Consider the following 21,755-nt stretch of genomic DNA (forward strand, 5'->3'; position numbering starts at 1 on the left):
TGACCAGAGACTTACACTGGGTCAACGACTGGCGACACTCTCACTTTTCGCTGTGGATCGGATGGGATCGGCTTTCTTCTCGAAGTCGTTTGCATAAATTGCGGGTGCCTCCAAAAGTCGTCGAACAGGTGGCAAGTGTCGCAGAGAATTACTTTAATAATAGCACTGGCGTTGGAAAATATGGAAAATATGGAAAGTATCCGAGATGGAACTGCACAAGTTTCCAATTGTCCAAGATATATTCTTTTTCGTTTCGACTTTGACTTTCGGCCTATTTACTCATGAGCACTTTCCCATTCATGCTTATGTAGACGTCGACACATGCGAATGCTGGTCGCAATTTATATTTATATTTATTTTTGTTTTGCACACACTAATAGCATTGGATTTTTCATTGATTTCAAGTAGCACGAATATCATTTTTTTTGCGTATTTTTGTGGGTATTTTCATTTGAGTAATTCCTGCAAATATTTTCACTATTTATTTATTTTGATTTTTCTTAGTGGTTTCAATTATTTTCCAGCAATTTCCAATTTCTGTGCTCGCTATTTCCATTCGAACAATTCCTGCGCTTCTGTATTTTCACTCGTATTTATTTATTCAGATCTCTGGCGATTTTCAATTATTCGAAACGAATATCTCCGAATTCCTCGGGAGGCTGTCAGGAATTCAGGAGCCGAATCGCGTACAAACTGCGGAGCCCGACGATTGATTCCAAGACCCGTCCGTCCGCCTTTTCGGTAAAAGTTGAACTGCAAACGCGACCGCCTACCGCCGACCGCCGACCTCCGAGCAGCGAGCAGCGAGCAGCGATTGCCGAGCGGTACAGAGAGAGCCTCGCCTCGTACCTGTGCGGCCTTAACAGCGTATCGGCATACCCGATATACCGTTTTCCACATATCCACATCCACATGCACACGTCCTAACAGCACTCGCGCTCTCTCCGCTCGCACCCACACAGCTGCTCGCTGTTATCAGTGCCCATTACAGCCTTTATCACTGTGTCAGTGGGTCTGCGCTCTCCCACTCTGTCTCTCTCTCCCGTTCTGCAGGGCGGGGAAACGCAGCAGGAGAGCGACAGCGAGCGAGAGAGAGCTCTGTTAACAGCGGAAGAAGAAAACCGCCCGAAATCGCATGCGAGAAACTGCTGTCGCAGCAGAACATTTGAAAACGAAACACTAGCGCCGACGGGGAAAATCAAGAAAGGCACCTGCAAGCCAAATATTTGCCATGGCTCTAGTAATGTTTAAATATTTGCGCTATCAAACTGGCGGCTTGCATGCTGTTTGCTAAAAATTTGCATTTATAGACGTGTAATTAACTCACTTCGTTTAGAAGCCCGCTGTCTGCCAGCTAAGCAGTTCTGAAATACATATAGTAACTTGCTGTTGGCGTATCTATATCTTACAGATACTTCAGATACTATTCAAAGGGGGAAAGTGTTTGTTTGCAAAATAGAAACACCTAAGCGAGTGAATAGATAAGGAGGAGTGCCTATACTCCAACTTTTTTCTTTGGTTAAAGTAGCTGAATTCTGGAAAACGGGAGATTTTATGAATTATTCATAAACAAATAAAGCGTTGCAACCGTCTGAATAATTGTCAAATATTAGCTTTCCATCTCGTTTGCAAAATGCAATGCAATTTCGTTGAATAATCAAGTGTATAACAAAGGGTATGCCTTTCATTTTGCTCATGGCGAAATCTTGTTTTTGCAATATTATCTTGACTTTTCTGAAATTTTCAAATGAAGTAACCTGTTGTGGAAATGTGAGTTCCGATAATTCAAAAGTGGCGCCCAGGCTGAAATGTTACTGAATTCAGCCAGGGGAAACCTGCAAAAGTAGAGCAGGAAAATCACGTTTGGTTAACAGCGTGGCTCGCTTGCAATGTCCCTGCAAACTGTTAAAAGAAAATGCAGATGCTGCCTGGAATTTTGCTGAACTCCTGAACTGCAGCTGCCGAAATCAAAACTGATTTCAAGTGCAGCTATACAATTCAATAACATGGGATCATGGGAAAAATTCGGAAATGTTCCACTCGAGCAATCATCATAAGAGAAAACCCGAGTATGTTTACGGCCACGATAATCATCAGTAATCAAAACAAAATAAATTAAAGCTTTATAAGCTAACATTAGCTGTCGGGGCAGCCAGAGAACATAAATCGAGGCGAGAGCCCCCGGCAAACCGAAATAAAATGGCAAAAATTATTATTATCTAAACAAGAGGGGGCAGCTCATATACCATCGCTCAAAAGCACTTTGCCACCGAGATTGCGAGTGGGTCAAGGGGGTGCGTCAAGGGGGGACAAGGTGGCCAAGGGGCAAAGGGGGGGGGCTCCAGCAGCCCTTGTTTCCAGCGCTGCGCAGTCTTGTTTTCGGGTTCAAATTGAAAAACATGAAAAGAAATATTTCCAATCAATTGGCAAAGAGAAACGAATAAAAATTCACACACAGAACAGACAAAAAACCCACACACGGGAGGAGGCAACAAGAAAAATGTTGTTCATTCATTAAATACAAAAATTCATTAAACAGACGAGCGATCAGAAATATTACTGCTGCAGTCCGTCCATTCCACTCTCCAAAGTGGCCTGGGGTCTGAACTGACCGGTGGAAAATGGGAAAGCGGGAAAAAGTAAAAATAGTTGTTTACTTTCGCAGCAGAAGCAGCGACAACAACAAAAGACACAAAAACACAGGGGTAACAAGCACTCACAGTGCGATAAAGTATGTTTTTTTAATGCAGGTTCGTGTTCAATAAAAGTGCCACAAATCCAAATAGAAGCGGCTGCAGAACCGAAATGTTCATCCCGGTTCGAGCATTTGATACCTTTTCGGTGCAGATTCAGGCACTCTCACTGAAGTTCGTCCTGAAAACGATATACCCCTTTCTGCTCCTGCCTCAAAGGACCATTGAGAGGCGGCCAAGTGAATCATGCAAAACGAATGAAAGTTGTTCGAGCAGCAGTCGAATTGAAAAACTGTTTGATTTGCAAAAAAATTATAACTCATAAATGTACATATGTACACGAGGGTAATAATTGTGCATAAATAAAGTAGTTTTACACGGAAAACAGAAAACCAAAATATTTCATTTCAGGCTTTAAAGACTAGGAATTCTTGAAGGACTCCCATTGGTGGCTTTATCTTATGGCTTGAAACATATTTCTAATAAAATCGTATTAAAGTGTTAGAAACCATACCTGACCTTTAAGTACCATTGACCCCTTCAGCAGGAGAAGGGCAAGAAAGCGAGTCGGCAATGGCGAAGTGAATTTATTGTTCAGCTAATAGATGATGACTGCTATATACTCGCAATCGGAGAGCCCTAGGAAAAGTGTCGAGTAATTTGTGGAAATGGTCAAGGCGAAATGTGTGAATGTATGAGCAGAGTGGGCAACTGGCCATTTCCCGTGGCTGACCGCATTTATCACTGCTGGCCTCTTCGATTTTTTTCTAGAACGAGTTGATAATGCCACGTCAATCGTCTAAGTTACTGGCGGCTTAAATACCTGCTTTAAATTTTCCGACTGCCCAATTATTATGAAACAATGATTGATCCGCTGTAGAAAATCAGAAAAGAATCACGAAAAATCAGGGAAAATCAGGAAAACTCAGGAATCGATGCCGCGAAGGAAGCGCTGACAGATAGAGGCAAAACAAATTCGCAACTCAACTGGAAAAGAATCATAAATAAAATATGCGCGCCAAGCAAACACATCAGGCAGCTCCCAATCGAATCCCAATCGGAATTTTTGGGGCAGAGGATGTGCAGAGAATGTGGGGCACAAGCTGAGGAGAATCCAATTTGATTTATGATAAATACCCCATGATTTATGCCCTTTGTCCAGAGCCTAAGCCGTCGATACGCATCAGTTCGGCTAGCGACCGCAAAATCATCGCATTTCGCTGAGCGTTTTTCAATTTTTCATTTCGCTAAAACTCTTTTGGGTTTTTCATGCGCGATGCTCAGCATTTGAAGGGGCATATCAGTTAAAGCATATTAGGGTTTACCTATATATAGATATATGCAGTGCTTTTGATGCTGAAGAATACATATATGTTTATCGTAGATATCTCGTTAGATTTGTTGTGCTGCAAGCTCTGCCATTGTAATGGGTATCATTCGTTCGATCCGTCCACATGTGCTGTGTATGCTGTGTAGCCGAGGTCTTTGTATTCAATTCATTGTAGATTCGTTTCGATTCGCTATGTTTTTTCGTGCATATAAATTGGCTGCGTCATGAGTTTAAAATTTCGCTGCATACTTTTGCGGGCTCGAGTTTGGGTTTGTGTTTGTTTTGGTATATATTTGCATTCGAGTTTGCGGTTCGCCGTTTGTTTGTTGCTTATTTATTTAGTTGTAAGCGAGTGCGAAACAAATATGAAGGTAAGCCCATTTCGACGCCCATTTCGTGTTGGTGGGCTGGTTGGCTGGTTGGCCAGGCACAAATATGTAAATGGAGCGATTTTCCCTAAGTTTGGGCCATATTTCTGAATGATAAATGTGCTGGCAGGTTGGCAAATTGTATTGATAATCGCTGCCAGAACTTTTGGCGCCTCCAAATCGCTAATGTGGCTCGAGTTAATGCGTGTATTTATGCTTTATGGCACCGACCCACGCAGTTCAAAGGACTTCCAGGACACAGGAACGATTTCAATGTTTGCCTGTGCCCCAACTCTGCAAACTATCAGAGAGTCACGCACTTGGCAAGTCGAAAGTAAAACAGAAACAAAATTCAATTAACCTCAGCCTCTGAGCCTGACCCTGCGTTTAAAAGCGTACGAAAGCATATAGAATTCAGGATTTGGACGGCTTATAAATAGGATCCGTGCGAGGCACTAGCTTAAAATCCGCCTAATGCTCACCCTTATCACAGCCTTCGTTTCGGCGTAATTAAATGGACATTTCGACAGCTTGACATGTGTGTAGGTTGCAGGGCCATTGGTTTAATTTCGGCTTAAATCTGGGGGTCCCGCCAAACTGACAACGTTAATTGAAACTGTGGAAGTAAAAACTGGAACAACGGGAAAAAATCGAAAAACTGGAAAAACTGGCCAAAACTGGAGAAAAAACGGAAAACATCTAAAAACCCGAAATACACAGAGTGCGAAGCGAAAAAACCTGACGCGTAATAAAAGCACACTTCGACATTGCGTATACGCAACGTGTAGCGCAGGAGACGGCGAAAATACAACTTTATTGCTAATTTATTTGATTAAATTTCACGCCGCCACTGCTGTCATCTCAAATGTATTTTTCGTTACACTTGTTTTGCTCTGCTTTGTTTGGATTGGCGGCGAAATCTTTGACATTTGCTGACACAGGCGTTTCAAGGCCTGAGATCCCCTACAAATTGATAAGAAAAACACTGGGGCAGCTGATTATCGGGCGGCCGAGATCAAAGCAGGTGTTGCCCTTTAAGATTTAAGCTTGCCATTGACCTGCCTTCAAAGCAATTCAATTAGAGCTTCACTTCGGCAGACAACGCGGCGTATGATTAACATATGGCGTGCCGCTCAAAAGTATGCAAACAGCGGGAGCGAAATGCAAATGTCGAGCACACAAAGACAATAAATGAAAAATAAATGAACGCAATGCATAAATAAAAAGCGCAAAAAGGCAAGTGCCAAATGTAAAAAGGTATTATGACACCACACACGCGCACACATGCAGAAGACAATTAAAGCAGGTGAAAGGGGGGGGAGGGAATGGAAAATAGGAGAAAACTCGGGGAAAACTCGGGGAAAGCAGACTTAACTCAAAGCTAAAACCATCGCGAGTTTCCGCAGCGCTGACATTTCCATTTAAATGCGTAACACACTCGCACTTTGGCGGAAAGGAAAAGTGTTTGCGGGGCTGCCAGAGGAATAAGGTCCTTAATTTGAATGACGCTTTTTATGCGCTCAACGTTCAACGTTCATTTGGCTACCTTTGCAATCTCGCCTCCTGCCATAAAAAACTTTCCCTCAGCCGAAGAAAATCTGAAGTCGAGCAGCACGTGGTAAAATCCAGCGGCTCTAGTTTTCCCCACAACTCTCCCCATTTGGTGGAAAGAAATCGCAGGCCTGCGAAATTGCGAATCTAATAAAAATATATAAATACAACAAGAAGGCAAATCCAACTAATCACATTGGTCCGCAGATACACGCAGAATAATGCACAAAAACGCCATGTAAACGGTAAGTTGAAAATACTTTAAAAGTATGTAAAATACAAGTCAATTTAAATTTAAATTAATATTTTATTTCAGTTTAATGACACTAAGCAGTCAATGGACATGTTTACTCCACCATAACACACATTAGTTTTTATGAGTGTGGCAGTACTCATATTATTGAGCCGCAAGAAAAATCGTCGGGCAATGAAACACTTTGCCAAGGCTAATGCCCTGCTACCCACAATTTGATCGCCCCCAGTACATAACAAATATCGAGGCAATAAAAAGCTGTAACTAAACGGGCAAAGAAAAACACAAATTGCAGCGACCACGGCACAGATTGAATTTCCACGCATCAATGGCATTGGCGGAAAAGTCGGTCGCACAAAAGTAGCCGCCATAATAGCCTCGTCAAAATGGCCAACGGCATTAGTGTGCATGTGCGTGTGAGTGTGTGGGTGAGCCTAGGCGAGTGTGTGCGTGGGCTACAGGCAAATCGAATTGACATAAATTGAGGGTATTTATGGCAGCGCTAGATGGGCAAAGCAGGCCTTGAATCGAGCAGTCCGAAGTACGATTGCCCAAAAGATATTTTAGTGCCCGAATTTGCATGCACACATCGAGGGAATTAAAGTCGCAGAATACATAAAATACAAAGCTCGCTTTTGAGCCCAAATTAGCCTCTTTTTAGTGCACAATATAGAAGGCTTTTCTGCAATTTAAAGCCAGTTACATGCCGAATTAAGCCTCCAATCAACAGCTTAATTAGCCCCTCTACTGCTGACCAATTAAAATCAAAGAGGTTTCCCAGCCAGACATTCGCATGCGAGAACCTGGGAAAATGCACATAATTGAAGAGGGAAAAATCCACATGATTTGCGAGCAGCAGCATAATTTTTGGCTCCATTTCCCAGCTCAAAGGCAGAGCTAAATCAGGGAAAATGACAAACGCATATGCATAAGGGATGCCGAACACGAGTAAGGAAGATGTGTGTTTAGCAATTTCGCTGGAATCCTCGGCATCGATGGGATGGAAGAATTTGCCGCACATGCTAACGAAAAAATTCCATTTTAAATGTTGTTTTTCCAGCCACGACGAGAAGCTGGAGCCAGTTGTATTAGCCATGAATGAGATGTGAAACGAACATGAGCTGTGGAAAAGCTGTGGAAAAGCGGTTAGAGGATGATAATCCCCTGTCAATTAGGGGCGATGAATGCAGGATGCATTACTGCGATAAAAGTCTATTCAAAGACCATTGTAATCAATATTAATTAAGTGACCTTTCCAGCCAAACTGTTTGCCTTAATTAAAAGATACCCAAGGGGACTGGACTTGGACACGGATTGAGAATAAAACTGGCACACAAATTGAAATTGCTAGGCTGCATGGCAAATCAATTCGAATGCAATAAATAGTCGTTTATATTTGCCAGCCAATGCAACATGCAAATGCAACAAGCAAATGCAAATGCGAATGGAAATGGAAATATAAATAGGAATAGGAATAGGAATACTGCGTATACGACGTGTTGGCCCAGAAACCAGAAGAGCAAACTTGGCTGCCAAGTGACAAATCGGAGCTCCCCTCCCAATCCAGCAGTGAAATTTGATTACTTTGTGGCTGAAGCACAATGTTTGCACTCGGGCTTCTACTTTCAACCGAAATCCTGCTGAAATCTTGCATTCACCCACTTTGTGTGCACTGCGCTTTTGCAGCATTGTGCAAATAATAAAGGTCCTGCCCTAAAATTGCATTCATCGGACATCGGACATCGGCCTATGTTTGCACAACTTTACTGCAAAGCCCAAATCAAACTACGTATTTAATTAGTTTCACAACGAAAGTTCTCCGGCCTAACTAAATATTTACAAAAATCAGTCTTTGTGGGTCGCAAGCCTTAGTTTTCTTTTACCAACCCCAAAAAGTGGGCGACTCTCCTCTTTCCTTTTTTTTTGGGACACGTGTCCAGCTTGTAGTTAATTAAGTATACGCACTGAGGCCTACACAATTTAGCATTCGTTTAGTTTCTGCTGACTTTGCATAATTTGCCAGACGCTTTTTTGGCCAGTAAATATTTCAAGTCAAATTCGGCCAAAGCACTTGCTCTCGCTCCACATGCAAATTACATTTAAAAGAATTCTTGTGTGTGCACAGTCGAATGCCAGAAGTTTTGCTATTTAAGCATGCAGCACCCTCGTTTGTGTGCTTGTTTTCTGTACTTAATTGGAATTCCTGTTGACTTAAACATGTGTGAAGTTAACCAAACACAAAGTGCTACTAAATAAATACGTAGTTCTTTAGCAAAAAAGGACTCTCCCTTTTACTGCAGGGATACTTTACTAAAGAGATATCTAAGCTAAAATGAAGTAATAACAATAATCCAAGTAAAAGGCTTCCCACAATTTAAATGAAAATCATTTGGCTGGCGAACAGCAACTTTTCAATTTCGAGCAGCCATCTGGCGGTGGAAAGCCGAATATCTCTATAAGTTGGCAAGAAAGCGAACAAATGTATTAATTAATCTTGAAAGTATTTATAACTTTTGTTTCACCAATTCGAAACAATTGTAAATAATTAATGCACCATTATACTCAATTACTGAAAAACCTGCATACAAAATCCCCAACGGAGTGAAACCGAAAGTCAAAAGTTTCACAACTTGCAGCTGTTGAGGCAACTTTTCCGGTTGAAAAGGGGTGAGGGGTCATGGGTCACCGAGTGAATTTAAGAATTCACTCGTGCTGCGGCTGGTAGGACATTAAAGTTGCATTACAGACATGGCCACGCTATTTTTTGAACTTTGTGTTTAAGTTTGGAGTTCTGCTTGGAAAATGAGGTCAAAGATGAAAAGTTAGAGAGCCGCATAGTAGTGACTTCTTTACTAATACCTCCAATTATTTTAACTACTTTTAAACACAAAGCATGTATACTTTTGTTTAAAATTAAACAATTGCTTGTACAGCACAATGGTGTTAAATGGCCAAACTTATGACCTGTTCCTTCCTGGAACCTGAATCCCATTTTGCCTTTTCCTTCGTTTTGCGCCCAACTTTTTGCGCTGAAATATATTCGCCGGAAAAGACAAAATGCAAATGCCTTAAGTTACAATTTGGTGTGGCATTGCGGGCGGGGCAATCAACTACAATTTGCATTATTGCAGCTCCACGCGGATGCCGCCAACAGAGCTGCCCCAAAAGCCCCGAAGCCGACCGCAAATGCTTGCAACAAAAACTTGCAACAAGCAGTGCCACAATCGCACTGAAGGACGAGGGCGTGCAACAACTATGCGGCTCATTCCCTGCGACATTGTATAAACAACAATTTTAGCGGATATTAAAAACAATGTTGCTGCTCTCGGCGGGCTTCCTCCTATTTCTGCTGCTGCCACTGCTGCCGCTGCTGCTTTTCCTGCTGGGGAAAATGAATAAATGGGAGATGGAAAAGTGTTGGCGGGGGGAAAGCCGGAAAATGGCGAGCTAAAGGCACCCCTGACTTTCCGCGCACGTCAAATTTCAAGTCGTGTTTTGTCATCCAGCATTTTCCATTCAGCTGTCTGCGGCTCTGCTGTTTTGTTTTATTCCCTTGTGATTGTGTTTGTTTTTGAGTTTGTTATCGCTCACTTGAACGGTTGACGGTTGAACGCTGTTTTCCATCGAACGGCGGCCGGATATCCGCTTGTCGCACTTACACACAGTCAGCCGCCGAATGTCCTGCGACTGCGGAAGTCCCACTGACTCGGACTCCTTTCGCGGCTAATTGAGCCTTTGAAGCCAAGTCGAATGCGGAGTTGATTAAAATTTCATTGGCAGCACATTTCACTAATGCGCCAGCAGTGATAGAAAGTTTGTCCCAACTCTGCGAGTATTTCCTGTTTATTAGGGCTGAATTTAATTTAAATAAAATGTGATTCCTTCAGTTCACGTTCATCAAAGGTCGCACACTTTTAAATTAATAAACATAAAATGTATCGTTTGCCCGTTTGACTGTTCAAATATTGGCTTAATAATGGCTGGCTGCTGGTGACAACAATTAGGTGCAAATGCGAGAGCATTAGCACACAATCAGCACTCCAATCAAGCCAATCGCCCGGCTAGTTAATTAAATGCAATTAATTTAAATTTAAATGGCTGGTCCACGGAGATTTATCTAAATTTAGCTCATAGCCAACTGGGGACTGATGGAATTCGATGGCATTTTCATCCGATGGCAATTATCCGACAATGAGGTCTCCCTCGGCAGGGTTTCCAGTTGAGCTCAGGTGCTCAGGTGTGTTTCGCAGCTCTAATTGGCACGTGTTATCGCGTGTCTGCGCCCCTCGGATATCAACGGCTAATCAAAGGGCCGTCATCCCCGAGGTTTGCCTTTGTGCGGTGTCAGTGACATTTGGCCAAGTCAAGTCGAGTCAAGTCGAGTCAATGGAGTCAAGTCGAATCAAGTCGAACGTGGCCCAAACGTTTGTCTATCATTAACTGCTCGGCAATTTGTGCAATGCGGCCAAATAGGAGCTGTCACACGCACACACGTCCCTTATGCGCTTTTGAGTGGAGCGGCACGGCTTAATCAACTTACGACCAAACAAAAGCCCATATAAATTATTTAATTAATCCTTGGGTTTCGGTTTCGGCCAGAGTGCGCCCAAGTGTGCGTGCGGGCAATCAATGTCATAAACGCACACGTGTAGGTGTGAAACAGTCTGCCATGATTGTGATTTCCAATTAATTTTGTTGCCTACTTTCGGGAATTCCTCGGAACTTCTGCGGCATTCGGGGGCAGGTAACTTGAGGTTTGTGGGCTGCGAAAAGTTTGACGAGGATTGGCACACACTTTCGGGAAAAGTGGGTGAAGGTTCGCTTGGGCTAATAAGGCGATGACACTAGCACTAGGACCCTTAAAGTGAACTAAAACAAATGTTTAATTACAGCTGCATTGGCCTTTTGATAGCTGAATAATTAATACAAAGATTAGGAGAGAATACTTCCCAGCTTTCGAGTAAAAAAGCCACTGCTAAAGGGTAATGGATTTTGAATCTTTAGACCATGGTTTATTGATGTAGTTTCCCTTTTAAAATGCCGGCCTTGTCAGCTGTGGATAACCTTACTAAATAGAGAGTTACACCTGGTCCCTTTTGCTCCACCTATGCACATATATAGACACACTCATGCTTATCCTGGATATTCAGGAAGCATAAATATTCATTGCCTGGCCAGCGGCATGGGCTTAAACTCGCAATCGAATTGGCAAAAGATGCTTGTGGCAAGAAACTCACCAGCAATATCATTGTCTGCCCCCGGAAAATGCCAACAATACATCTGCAGACAATCCAAGTTCATGCCGACACGCACTAAATCTTTGCTTTCATGTTTGCGTTTTTGTTCGCAAATGGAACGAACGAAAACTAACCCTTCATCCCAGGCCAAGTTTTTCCCACCACACAAACACACTCGCACACACACACACACAGAAGCATTGTAGAGAAGAGCCGAAAAACCTATAGTGTAGTGGATATAAATCCCTGCCACATGCCTTTATGCAAAGTTTGGATTAAGTTTTGGCGAGCAGGGAGGTCCTGGCAAGGTCCTGGCAGGGTCCTGGCAGGGCCTCCGAAAGACCAAGGACCAAAGGACCAAGGACCGACCGCTTCTGCATGACTGCCCAAATTTGTAAACAATCAGAAAATGTGTCAACTTATTTTTTCAGCCAAAATGCCGAGCAGGGCGCACAACAATGGCAACACAATCTGATGCCTGATGCCTTAAGTAAATACATAGTTTGAAATTTGTTTTGTGTGTGTGTGTGTGTGTGTGTTGTCGCCAGTTGGAAAATTCAGTTAAGCCGCTTACCGAATTTCGTATTTCGTATTTGGTCCTTACTATAATAGCATCATAATAGGAAGCGATTTCAACTTTTAAACGCTAAACGCATTTAAATTGTACAGGCACAACAACAAGCTCGGTGACTCGGTGATTTGCATAGGTTTGTTGTATTTTGAGGGCTTGGCATCAAGTGCTTTTCGGCCAATTGTCGTTGGCAGAGCGTAAAATGAACTCCCAGTGCAGTTTTCAATTGCAAAAGAAAGGCAGACTGCACACACACATGCAGGCAGGCCATTGCCATTGCTATTGATATTGATCCCTTCAGCAGGACAATTGTCAGACGAATAAATTGGATTTCGTATTCTTTGGCAGACTGGCAACGATTTGTCCCATGTCTGATAACATTTAATTTGGCCCACTACTTACTTGCTGAACCTTTCGTTGCGAGACAAAAGCTTTCCCAAGTCGACGGGGCAAACAATTAGTAAGCCAACACCACGACGCAGCTCGCCTTTCAAAGCCATTTAAATCAATCGATCGGCCACACTTTCCCCCAATGAAAACAATCGAGTGCCAGAGAATCGCATAGAATCGCATAGAATCGAGTTGAATCAACAATGGCGAATATTATTGCGGTAATCATATCTGTTTTCCATCTGCAAAGCTTCCGCAGCAAAGGCTCTTTAAGCCGCGTTATTTCGCTCGTTTGACTAACAGGCAGATGTTCATTTTCGGGTTTATGCAGCAGGATATATACAAAAAAAACGAATTTAACCTGTAACACACAACTGAATAAAAGATAGCAGCTTAAAAACTGATAAGCTGATAAATTGCAACTTAAGAGCTTAAGTTCTCAATTAATTATACTTAAAACTTGCACCATGACAACATACTAGCTTTCCATTCGAAATTGACTTTCCCTTAAATTCAAAGGAGCCTGCAACTCAGCCACATGAGCTCGATCGTTCAGCACTAAATTCCAGTTTTAGGCCATCTCTAAGCTTATTTTATTGCACCCACTAAGCCCGACGAACTTTGCGAATTTCCGAAAGTTTCTCTACTTCATGATATTGCACGGGCATAAACTTTGGGCCCCGAGCCGGGGATCCAGGATGTGAGGCTATAAATAAACTGCCAAATGTGTAAAGTTGCTCCACTCGAAAAGGCAAACAAGGGCCAGAAATGCGAAGGGCTGAGTGGAGCCTCGAAATATGTTTGTCATTGTTAGAAGCGGCACTGCGGCAAACGATACCGTTGTACTCGCATCACGAGCACGTGTGCCAGGACATTCCCCAACTCCCCATCTCCCCCCCTCTCCGAGCACCGATAAGGATACACCTCACTCGAACAGGACGAAATTTCCCCAGTGACTGACGGACAAATTTCACATTTTGTGTCAAAACTCTGCTGCTGCTGCTGCTGCTGCCAGGAGTCGCAGGATTCGCTTCAGCAGCAATAACAGGACACATTCAATTGCGGCAACCGCAATACAGACACTCATTGAGTTGGGGTTTCCAAGGATATGGCTGGGAGTTGGCTCCTGCATCACGGAATATTTATACCCCTTACTGAGATAAGAAATTCCAAAAAATTATGCGGTGTAAACGGGAAGATAGAGTTCTCAGTAAGAGTTAAGTTAAAGTTAGAGTTAAGTAAACCAAGAGGTTTGGGTTGCTCACCAATTTATTGTTCCGCGTAATTGTTTAAACTTATGGTTCAATAGTAGAGAGTCAAATGTATGGTTCAATAGTAGAAAGTCAATATAATACACAATCTGAGCCCTTTCAAGTCGCTTTCATATAAAGTAACCGTTCCAGCTGTACTGAGCACCTAAATGGGTAAGTTTGAATCGAAGTTTGAAGTCCCAGTTACCCAGTACCAACATATTTTGCATATATTGGGAAACAATAAATTCTGCAGTAAGAGCTCCATTGTGGGCGTGTCACTCGATTTGGGCGACTGTGTGCCCACGTCCGACAGAAGCTGCTGACCTTCGACACGGCTGGGGAAAAGGAGGAAGTGCAAAGACAAAGGACCCAAAATCGCCAGACTGTGACAGCTGCGGGGCTCGGATAACTTAAATGGGTTAAAAGGATATGTTCCTGGCTCAGGCTGCCCGCTCTTCCCACTTCCCACTTCCCAGTTCGCATTTCCCATTTCCCATTTCGCAATTTCAATATAGAAAGCAGAAAGGAAAAGCTTATTAAACGCATGAGTTGTCGAAATTGAATTTTCTCTGACCGAGTAGAGAGCTACTATGTGAAATCAGAATTGAGTGCCACTGTCGCCAATCGAAAGACAGAGGGATTTGCGGGAATAACTTCAAATGTCGACTTCGAGAACAATTTACAATTATAATGATAATCAATTTTACATTTCGCTTCTCTGCCGTTTGCAATGCAAATTGTTTCCTTCATCAGGCAAAAAGTAATGCCCAAGTATTTTAATGCTCGAGCGCAGGAAAAAAAATAAGAAGTAAAACAACATTAGTGACTTGGCAGCAAAAAACTTTATCCTCGACTAGCTTTCGCTTTTCCACGGCTGCCAGAGCAATATTTTCATTAAAAACCAGCAGCAAACAGCAAAGCAGCAAAGCAGCAAAACAGCAAACTTTCGGCCCAAACAATTTTAATAAACATTCACAAAAATTTAATTATATGCATGGGCATTCTCATTGGCATTGATCGCCGGAAATAGAGCCATCCAGCGGGGCTTGTAAGCCAAAGTAAACATGGCCAGATGGAAAGTCGAAGATAGCGCCCACACAGGAAAAGCCAGGAAAAGCCAAGAAACCTTTAACCCGGCTGCTAAGCCCAAATTTAATATTGGAAGGCAATGAGCCAGCGCGCAATAAAAGCCCGACCCCCAAAGGGATTGCGTTTGGAATTGCGGAGTGCCAATGGGTGAGTGAGTTGGAGTTGGGTGGTTGGGGGTTAAGGCTGGGGAGCATCGGCTTCAGGGGGTTAAGGACGGCCCCTCATGTGCTGCATTCAAATTGGGACTGCTCCCCGATTTCTTGTCTATTTCAGTGCCTCTTCGGTAGCAGCCAATAAAGTATGGTGGTAGTCAAGATACTGCCAATACACCGGAAGAATTATTATTATAATTATAAATTTAATTAATTAGAAAAACTACATATAAAATGGTCATGATTGCAAGTGAGTTCACTGGTGTTTTGGGTCAGTTCTCTCTTATTAACACATATGTATGTACCTTTTCTTAGTAATATGTTCTGCATTTGTTTTGCTATGTTGCTCTATCTTTCTCTCAGTGTACCCCCCGTCCGTGAGTCGATCGACAGAAGCCAAGGGGTAGCGAGGAAGGGGAAAACGATGGAGTCGTTGGCGGTAAGCGTTCTGTTCAGTTCTGGGCTTTGTTACATAATAGGTGAAGTTTTATTGTCGAAAGCTATTAAACTTTTCCCATCAAAAGCGTACGATGTTGCCACACGGAAAAGGTGTAGAGCATTAAAGTTGTGCCAGTCGGGCGGAAGGCGGAAAAGCGGAAAAGCGGTCCGAGAATCGCAGGAGCAGACCCTTGGGTAGTTTGGGCAATGGCTCTTGGATGGTAATGATGATTTTGCGGTCCATGATGGCTGTTTTATATGTCGCTCTATATGCACACACTATTAATTGATTATATATTTTTCCCAAGACTCTCGAATTTTGAGTGTTTACATTAGTGGCGGCAGGAAAATGAAACATTAAACTTGAAAGTTGCATGGATCTGCTCTAAATTTGCGGCATCATCGGATGACAATAATATGTTGGCCACATTCTAACCCCGGGGACGGAAAAACAATTGACTCTTTGCGTTGGGCAAGGGCAATCGCCTTGTTTTTCCGTTTTTGTTGCCGATTGCGATTCCACTCCACTCCATTCCATTCCACTCCATCTTCGATTTGTGTTTTTCCTGCCATGCAGTCGGGGCACGCATTGCGCATAAAATAGCTGCCACAGAGGGATTTCGAGGGGGCTCGTTGGGGACTTCAGGGGGCTAGTGGCCCCTCAGAAGTTCCACTTCATTTGGGGGGCGTTCGCTTCGTGTGCGGTTGATGTCTACATTTTCAGCATGTTGGTTAAGCACTCCGGCAAGTTGCTTGTTTTTCCGGTTTTCCTGTTTTCCGTTTCCACCGCTTCCGCCAATATTTTTTTTGCGCCCGCTGAAATTGAAAAAGTTTATGAGCAATTTTAAAAGTGAGTTTCCGACTTACGGCTTGTCCGAGTTCCGAGATGGGGTTAATTCGGATTTTGTGTCGAATGGTGCTAATGAATTGGCTCGTTTGCACTTGCGGTTGCACTGCTGACCTCCGACCTCCCACCACAGTCCACCACGGCAGCAAGCACTTGAAATGCAATTAATCAGTGTACGTTGATGGCAAAAAGTTGTGGCCAAAAGCGATAGCAGGGGCACGCCGCAAAGAAACCTCAAAGCCGAGAACATTTGCAACATTCGTGTATACATTTCAGCATATGGAAATTAGGGTGGATATCGGGCATTTAGAAGGCGGTTACTAAAGTGTCACTACGTCTGAAGTGAAATTTTCATTTAAGTGAAAGCTGAGAATTACCCTTTATTGTAAGACTTGCTTTTGTAAGATAATTACATATATATTCGACAGATATATATTCCTGATTGTTTCCTATGTTTACCCAAAAAGACACAATTTATTTTGGCTTACAGATACGGGTCGGCCTTAATTGCCCTCCAATGCCAGCTATTAAAGCCAGTGAGAGTTATGTGTTCTAATTGCAGCTTGTACATGTGTTGTGTTGCACCCTAATTCAAGTTGTCAAACATGCACCCATACCAGTGTACCACTGTACTTTATGCCGCACATCCACGCACACAAGCGCATGTTCGCAGAGGAAGAAATAATGTTGATGCAATAACATGCAACTTTGACACCATCACAAGTGCAAAGGCCACCGAAAGGACTCTATGCCATGTGTGTGTGTGTGTGCGTGTGTTTCTGTGTGTGTATGTGTTTGGGTGAGCGAGTTACATGCTCTTAACGTTGATTTGTGCATCGACCGTAGGATCTGAAGCCAGTTCAGAGGCACTTGCACGTCCTGCTTACCCCACTTCAGTTCGCAGGACTTCACAGGACTCCAATACACTCCACTCCTCTCACTTCAGCTTACTTCAGCTGAGCAGGGCTAAGTTTCATTTGCAATTTTCATCTGCAGCTGCTGCAAAGTGCACGGCACACAAGCCCAAAACACAGAAATATCATTCCGGGAAAATGGAAAACTGGCAAAATGGAATTGGAATTGGAGGAGCAAGTTCAATTTGTAATTGAAATGCCGAGTATCTCTCACACTTTAGCCACCCAAAATTTGATACCTGACTGAACTGAAATCTATAAATAATAACATTCCATCTTATCAATAATCATGTTAGCCCATCTATTCTTAGCCTTGGATGCCATAATGTTTGCCAGACAAGCCACAGCTGTCGGTTGCATTTCCAAGCAATTTTTCCATCTCGCAAGCCGGAAAATGCAATTAGATGTAATAAATAAATATGATTTGCAGACTAGGAGAGACGCGAGACACGCCACAGTAAAACGCAAGAGGTGCGGCCATTAAATTTGTCGGAGCCAAGAAGTGGAAACGGAATTATTACAACGGGCTATTAAATTATTTTTAATTGGCCGCCCGCAAGCAAAGCTCAGCGGAAATTGAATCAAATGCTGAGAGCCACTCACCCACCACTCACCCCACCCACTACCAAGGTCAAAGTTCGTAATTACTCGATATATTTTCGCCTGTCTACGTCTTTTATGGCACATTAACTACAGGGACGCAGGAGCAAAAGGATACCCGTGTACCAGATGTCCTGCTAGTTGAAATGAGCGATGGGGCCAGTAATTATGACAACCGCAGTCATCGGATTCGGGCATTCAGGGGACCGACAATGGAGCGCTCCTAATGGGTAATTAATTGGTGTGTTGACAGTTCAAAAACCACAAGAATTCCCCATGTTCACTCACATTTGTTTGAACATTGGCGTGTTCTTTGAAACTCAATTAGAGCGCAGCATTTGCAGCCACGAACAGGAAGATGTTGTTTTCAAAAAGTTGTATAATCTTTAAAAACAAATGAACCACGAACGGCGACACTAAAACTAATATATTAATCTTGCCAGGTTCCAGCTCATGAATCTATTTTATCGTCTGCAGTTCCAGCCCATAAATCATAATCAAGGGAACTTTGGCACCTGAAAAAAGTTCTGGAAAAGCGCTCGTGGGAATGAGAAGCAATAAAAATGATATTGCCTGTCAGGGAAAAGCCAAGGACGAGCAGTGAAATCAATTAAATGCATTTTCCAAAGTCCCAGCTCATCTCATTCTCCCTTCCGCTTCCGCTTGCGTACTTTCCTTGTCATTTCGTCCATTTTCTGGCTTTGCTCGTTTACCTAAGCTTTAAGTTGTTATAATTTATGGCGTCTATAATTGCAGCAATTTGTGCGATGCGCCAGGTAGGCACACCACCCACAACCCCCAATCCCCCCACACCCAACTTCCAAACCCACCTGGACGTGCTCGTATTTGAGATGGAACCTATATACAACGTGCTACACATGACCCCACAGCCACGCTGAGATGCACCGGAAAAAAGTGCGTCTTAGTTTCATTCACACAAACATTCGTGCTGGCAAATTGCAATAAAATTAGTGCATAAATGAAAGCAAAGGTGTCTGAAAGTATGCGCCAATTTCTAATCGAAGTTATGCATATTTGCTCGCAGTGTGGAAATTGCTTTTCTTCATCCATTTTTTGTCGTCTCCGTTGCAGGCAAAATGTCAGCATCGTTCAGGACCTGATGCCCTACTCTCTCCCTCTCTCTTTCTCTTTCTAAGGCCCCTAGCCGTCTCTTTCTTTCTGCGGTCCGGGCTGCTGCTTGATTGCACTTTTAATTAACTTTTTTGCGAGCTTCCCAGCTTGCCAGCGTCGGATGCTTTGGATCCTGCGGATCCTGCTCCTGTTTCAGCTGCTGCCAATTGTCGGCACTTTGTGCTTTATACTTTCGCCTCGTCATTAACAAAAAGCAAACAAGTCGAGCGCGCGGCCCATAAATAATGGCAATCTCGACCGCCCACTACCCATCGCCCATCGGAAAATTATTTGTAGACAGTTTAAGCCACATCTCGCGCTTTCAGCTTTCGCCTTTCAGCTCTCGCCATTCGGCTGGCAAAGCCATAATTCCGCCCGCCGGCCAATATGTTAATTCAATTGGCCGCATTGTAATCAGCGGCAGCCAAATGGTGAGTGCCGCAAATGTTTACGGATTCCCTCGGCTCACCGGATTTCCAGATGCGAGTATTCGTATTTTCCCCGGCAGGTGAGTATTGGCAGTGCAGGCACGCGTAATGTTATGATTGGAAAATGAAAATCATTTACGTGAGCAGCCAATTTGCAGCTCATATAAAGCAAATCTAGCGGCAGTTGCATCAGCCACAGCCACAGCAATTCGGGAAAATCGATCGGTTTGCCGTTTGCCGGCTTATCATGTGTGCAAATTAATGCGCCCAACGTGATGAGCATGACGATGGATTCCACACCGTAGGTAGCTATTGAACTGGGCCAGAAAACTGGCCAACACGGCCGGCAAAACGAGGTAATCGATTGGTGGATCGAGTGGTGGTTCCCTGATAAATAAAGATTACACCATTTAAGCAACCCACCAATGCCAATAACAATACGCAGCACTTAAAAAAGGTGAACGATTACCATTACTCGATTAAATTGGCTGAATGCTGAACATCAAACATCATACCTATAATAAGGAGACAAATATTTTATATTTATTTCAATCCATTATCATTATTATTTTGGTTCCATCACCAAAAACTCAGTACTTGATTGGTAACCAAAAATGAAAGATGGAAAGGAAATGTGTCTGATTTTGTCCATTTTAATATTTTATTCAGTCATGGAAATACGTAAATTTTCGACATCAATTTTCAAAAAATATGTAATTCCAACATTTTTTTCAAGACCAATTCAAGTTTTGAATTTTCGAACGTAAAATGTACTACTATTGACGAGAAAGTGGGAGAATATGAGTACTGCTACCTAAGTCGATTAATCGAACTTACAAGTATGTTTCCGGAAAATTCACGTTGCGTCAAACTTTGATATCGCGCATTAAGGTAATTCAAGCAATAAATACGCTGATGGAATTTTATAATAATGGTAATTCACTCACTTAAAGCTTACTTGTATAATGTGGAAACGACTCAATGGATACAAGCCCTTTCTCTACAACATTTCAGTAGATTTATGCAAATTTTTACAAACTCCAAAATCAAACCCAGTCATAAAGTTTCTCTTTGAATCATTTAGCGCCTATTCCAATTTTAATCACACATGTCCCTATTCGGTGAGTAAAGTGAAGTACCCCTCCTGCATGATTTATCAACTATAAAACTATTTAGGGCGATGTAATAGTTGAGAAGCTGCCCATTGGTTTTTTGAATCTCCGAGTGACTGAACTTCTTCCCATCCCCGAAGGCAGTTACCTCATCGAGTTTCATTTTTCTAGTCTAAATTCTGCTTTTGCCAGGACACAAATCTATTTTACTATTTCATAAAGTGTGCAGAATTATAACTTATCGAATGAGCTTATTTGCTATTGCTTTCCTAATTACGATCGATTGTGAAAATTGCAAAAATAAAAGTTTAAGTACTTGGGAGTTAAGCAGAGCATTCAGCTTAAATGCCTGATTGCTGAACATTATCCATCATACTAATTATAATGATAAAATATATAATTTATATATTTGTATGCTTTAAAAACTTAATTTCAACACGCACAATTAAAAATATGTAACTCGCTCTTCTAAAAAGTCATAAATATTATTTTACGATCTGATAAGCGATGTATTTCAATCTGATATTAGGCCAAACTATCCAAATCACTCGATTAAATATATAATCAATCATATATTCCGATTGCAAATTATGCGATTGTCATTTTGGTTCCAGAACTAAAACACTCAGTACTCGATTGGTAACCAAAAATGGAAGATGAGCGCCAAGGAAATGTATCTCATTTTGTCGGTCTTTATATTTTATTCAGTCCTGAAAGTACGTAAATTTTCTAAATAAATTCAAATAAACTTTTTAATCTTAACACTTTCTCTAGACAAATTCACTCTTTGAATTTACGAACATAAACTGCACTTCCATTGACATCAAAGTGGGAGAATATGAGTACTGCTACTTAAAGTCGATAAATCGAAGCTACAAATATGTTTCCGGAAAATACAAGTTGTATCAAAAATCGTTAACGCACATTAAGGTAATTCAATTAATAAACATGATGGAATTTATTGATAATGATAATTCAATTACTTAAAGGTAAATTTTATGATGTGGAAACGACTCAATGGATACAAGCCTTTTCTCTACAACATTACAGTGGATATCTGCCAATTCCTTAAGAATCAAAAATCAAAACCGGTTATAAAATATATCTTCGACTCATTTACCGAATATTCTAATATGAACCACTCGTGTCCCTATACGGTAAGTAAAATGAAGTACAGTATCCTGTATGATTTAGCAACTATAAAATTATTTAGGGCGATTTAATTGTGGACAAGCTGCCCATTGGCTTTATGAATCACCGAATGACTGAAATTCTTCCCATTCCCGAGGGCAATTACCTGATTGAGTTTCACTTTCTCCGCCTAAATTCTATTATTGCAAGGACACAAGTATTTTTTACTATTTCATAATGGTGTGAAAAGTGTACAGAATTATAACT

At 42.2% G+C, this 21,755-nt stretch overlaps 2 protein-coding genes and 1 pseudogene across 2 annotated transcripts in view; 2 read left to right on the forward strand and 1 right to left on the reverse strand.

Annotated features, from left to right (window-relative positions):
- Nucleotides 1-725, reverse strand: part of LOC122621249 (5-hydroxytryptamine receptor 1) — a 50,215-nt gene extending 49,490 nt beyond the window's left edge. The window contains exon 1 of the mRNA XM_043799061.1: nt 16-725. The gene's annotated coding sequence lies outside the window, so the exon portion shown is untranslated. The remainder of the gene's footprint in view (nt 1-15) is intronic.
- Nucleotides 726-19,859: 19,134 nt separating this feature from the next.
- On the forward strand, nt 19,860-20,633 carry LOC122618953 (annotated as a pseudogene).
- A 316-nt stretch (nt 20,634-20,949) lies between these two features.
- LOC122621749 lies at nt 20,950-21,726 on the forward strand. Its single transcript, XM_043799723.1, has 4 exons — nt 20,950-21,073; nt 21,132-21,287; nt 21,347-21,514; nt 21,571-21,726. The coding sequence occupies exons 1-4, from the start codon at nt 21,014-21,016 to the stop codon at nt 21,724-21,726; spliced, it is 540 nt and encodes a 179-aa protein (XP_043655658.1). The 5' UTR covers nt 20,950-21,013.
- The last annotated feature ends 29 nt before the right edge of the window (nt 21,727-21,755 follow it).

This window comes from Drosophila teissieri, chromosome 3R (assembly GCF_016746235.2).
Source record: "Drosophila teissieri strain GT53w chromosome 3R, Prin_Dtei_1.1, whole genome shotgun sequence".
Lineage (NCBI taxonomy): Eukaryota > Metazoa > Arthropoda > Insecta > Diptera > Drosophilidae > Drosophila > Drosophila teissieri.

Coding starts and splice junctions, on each gene's coding strand:
- LOC122621749 (XM_043799723.1), top strand. CDS start 21,014: ATGAGCGCCAAGGAAATGTATCTCATTTTGTCGGTCTTTATATTTTAT. Junction 21,074..21,131: donor TATTTTATTCAGTCCTGAAA/GTACGTAAATTT, acceptor CACTTTCTCTAG/ACAAATTCACTCTTTGAATT. Junction 21,288..21,346: donor AATCGTTAACGCACATTAAG/GTAATTCAATTA, acceptor AATTACTTAAAG/GTAAATTTTATGATGTGGAA.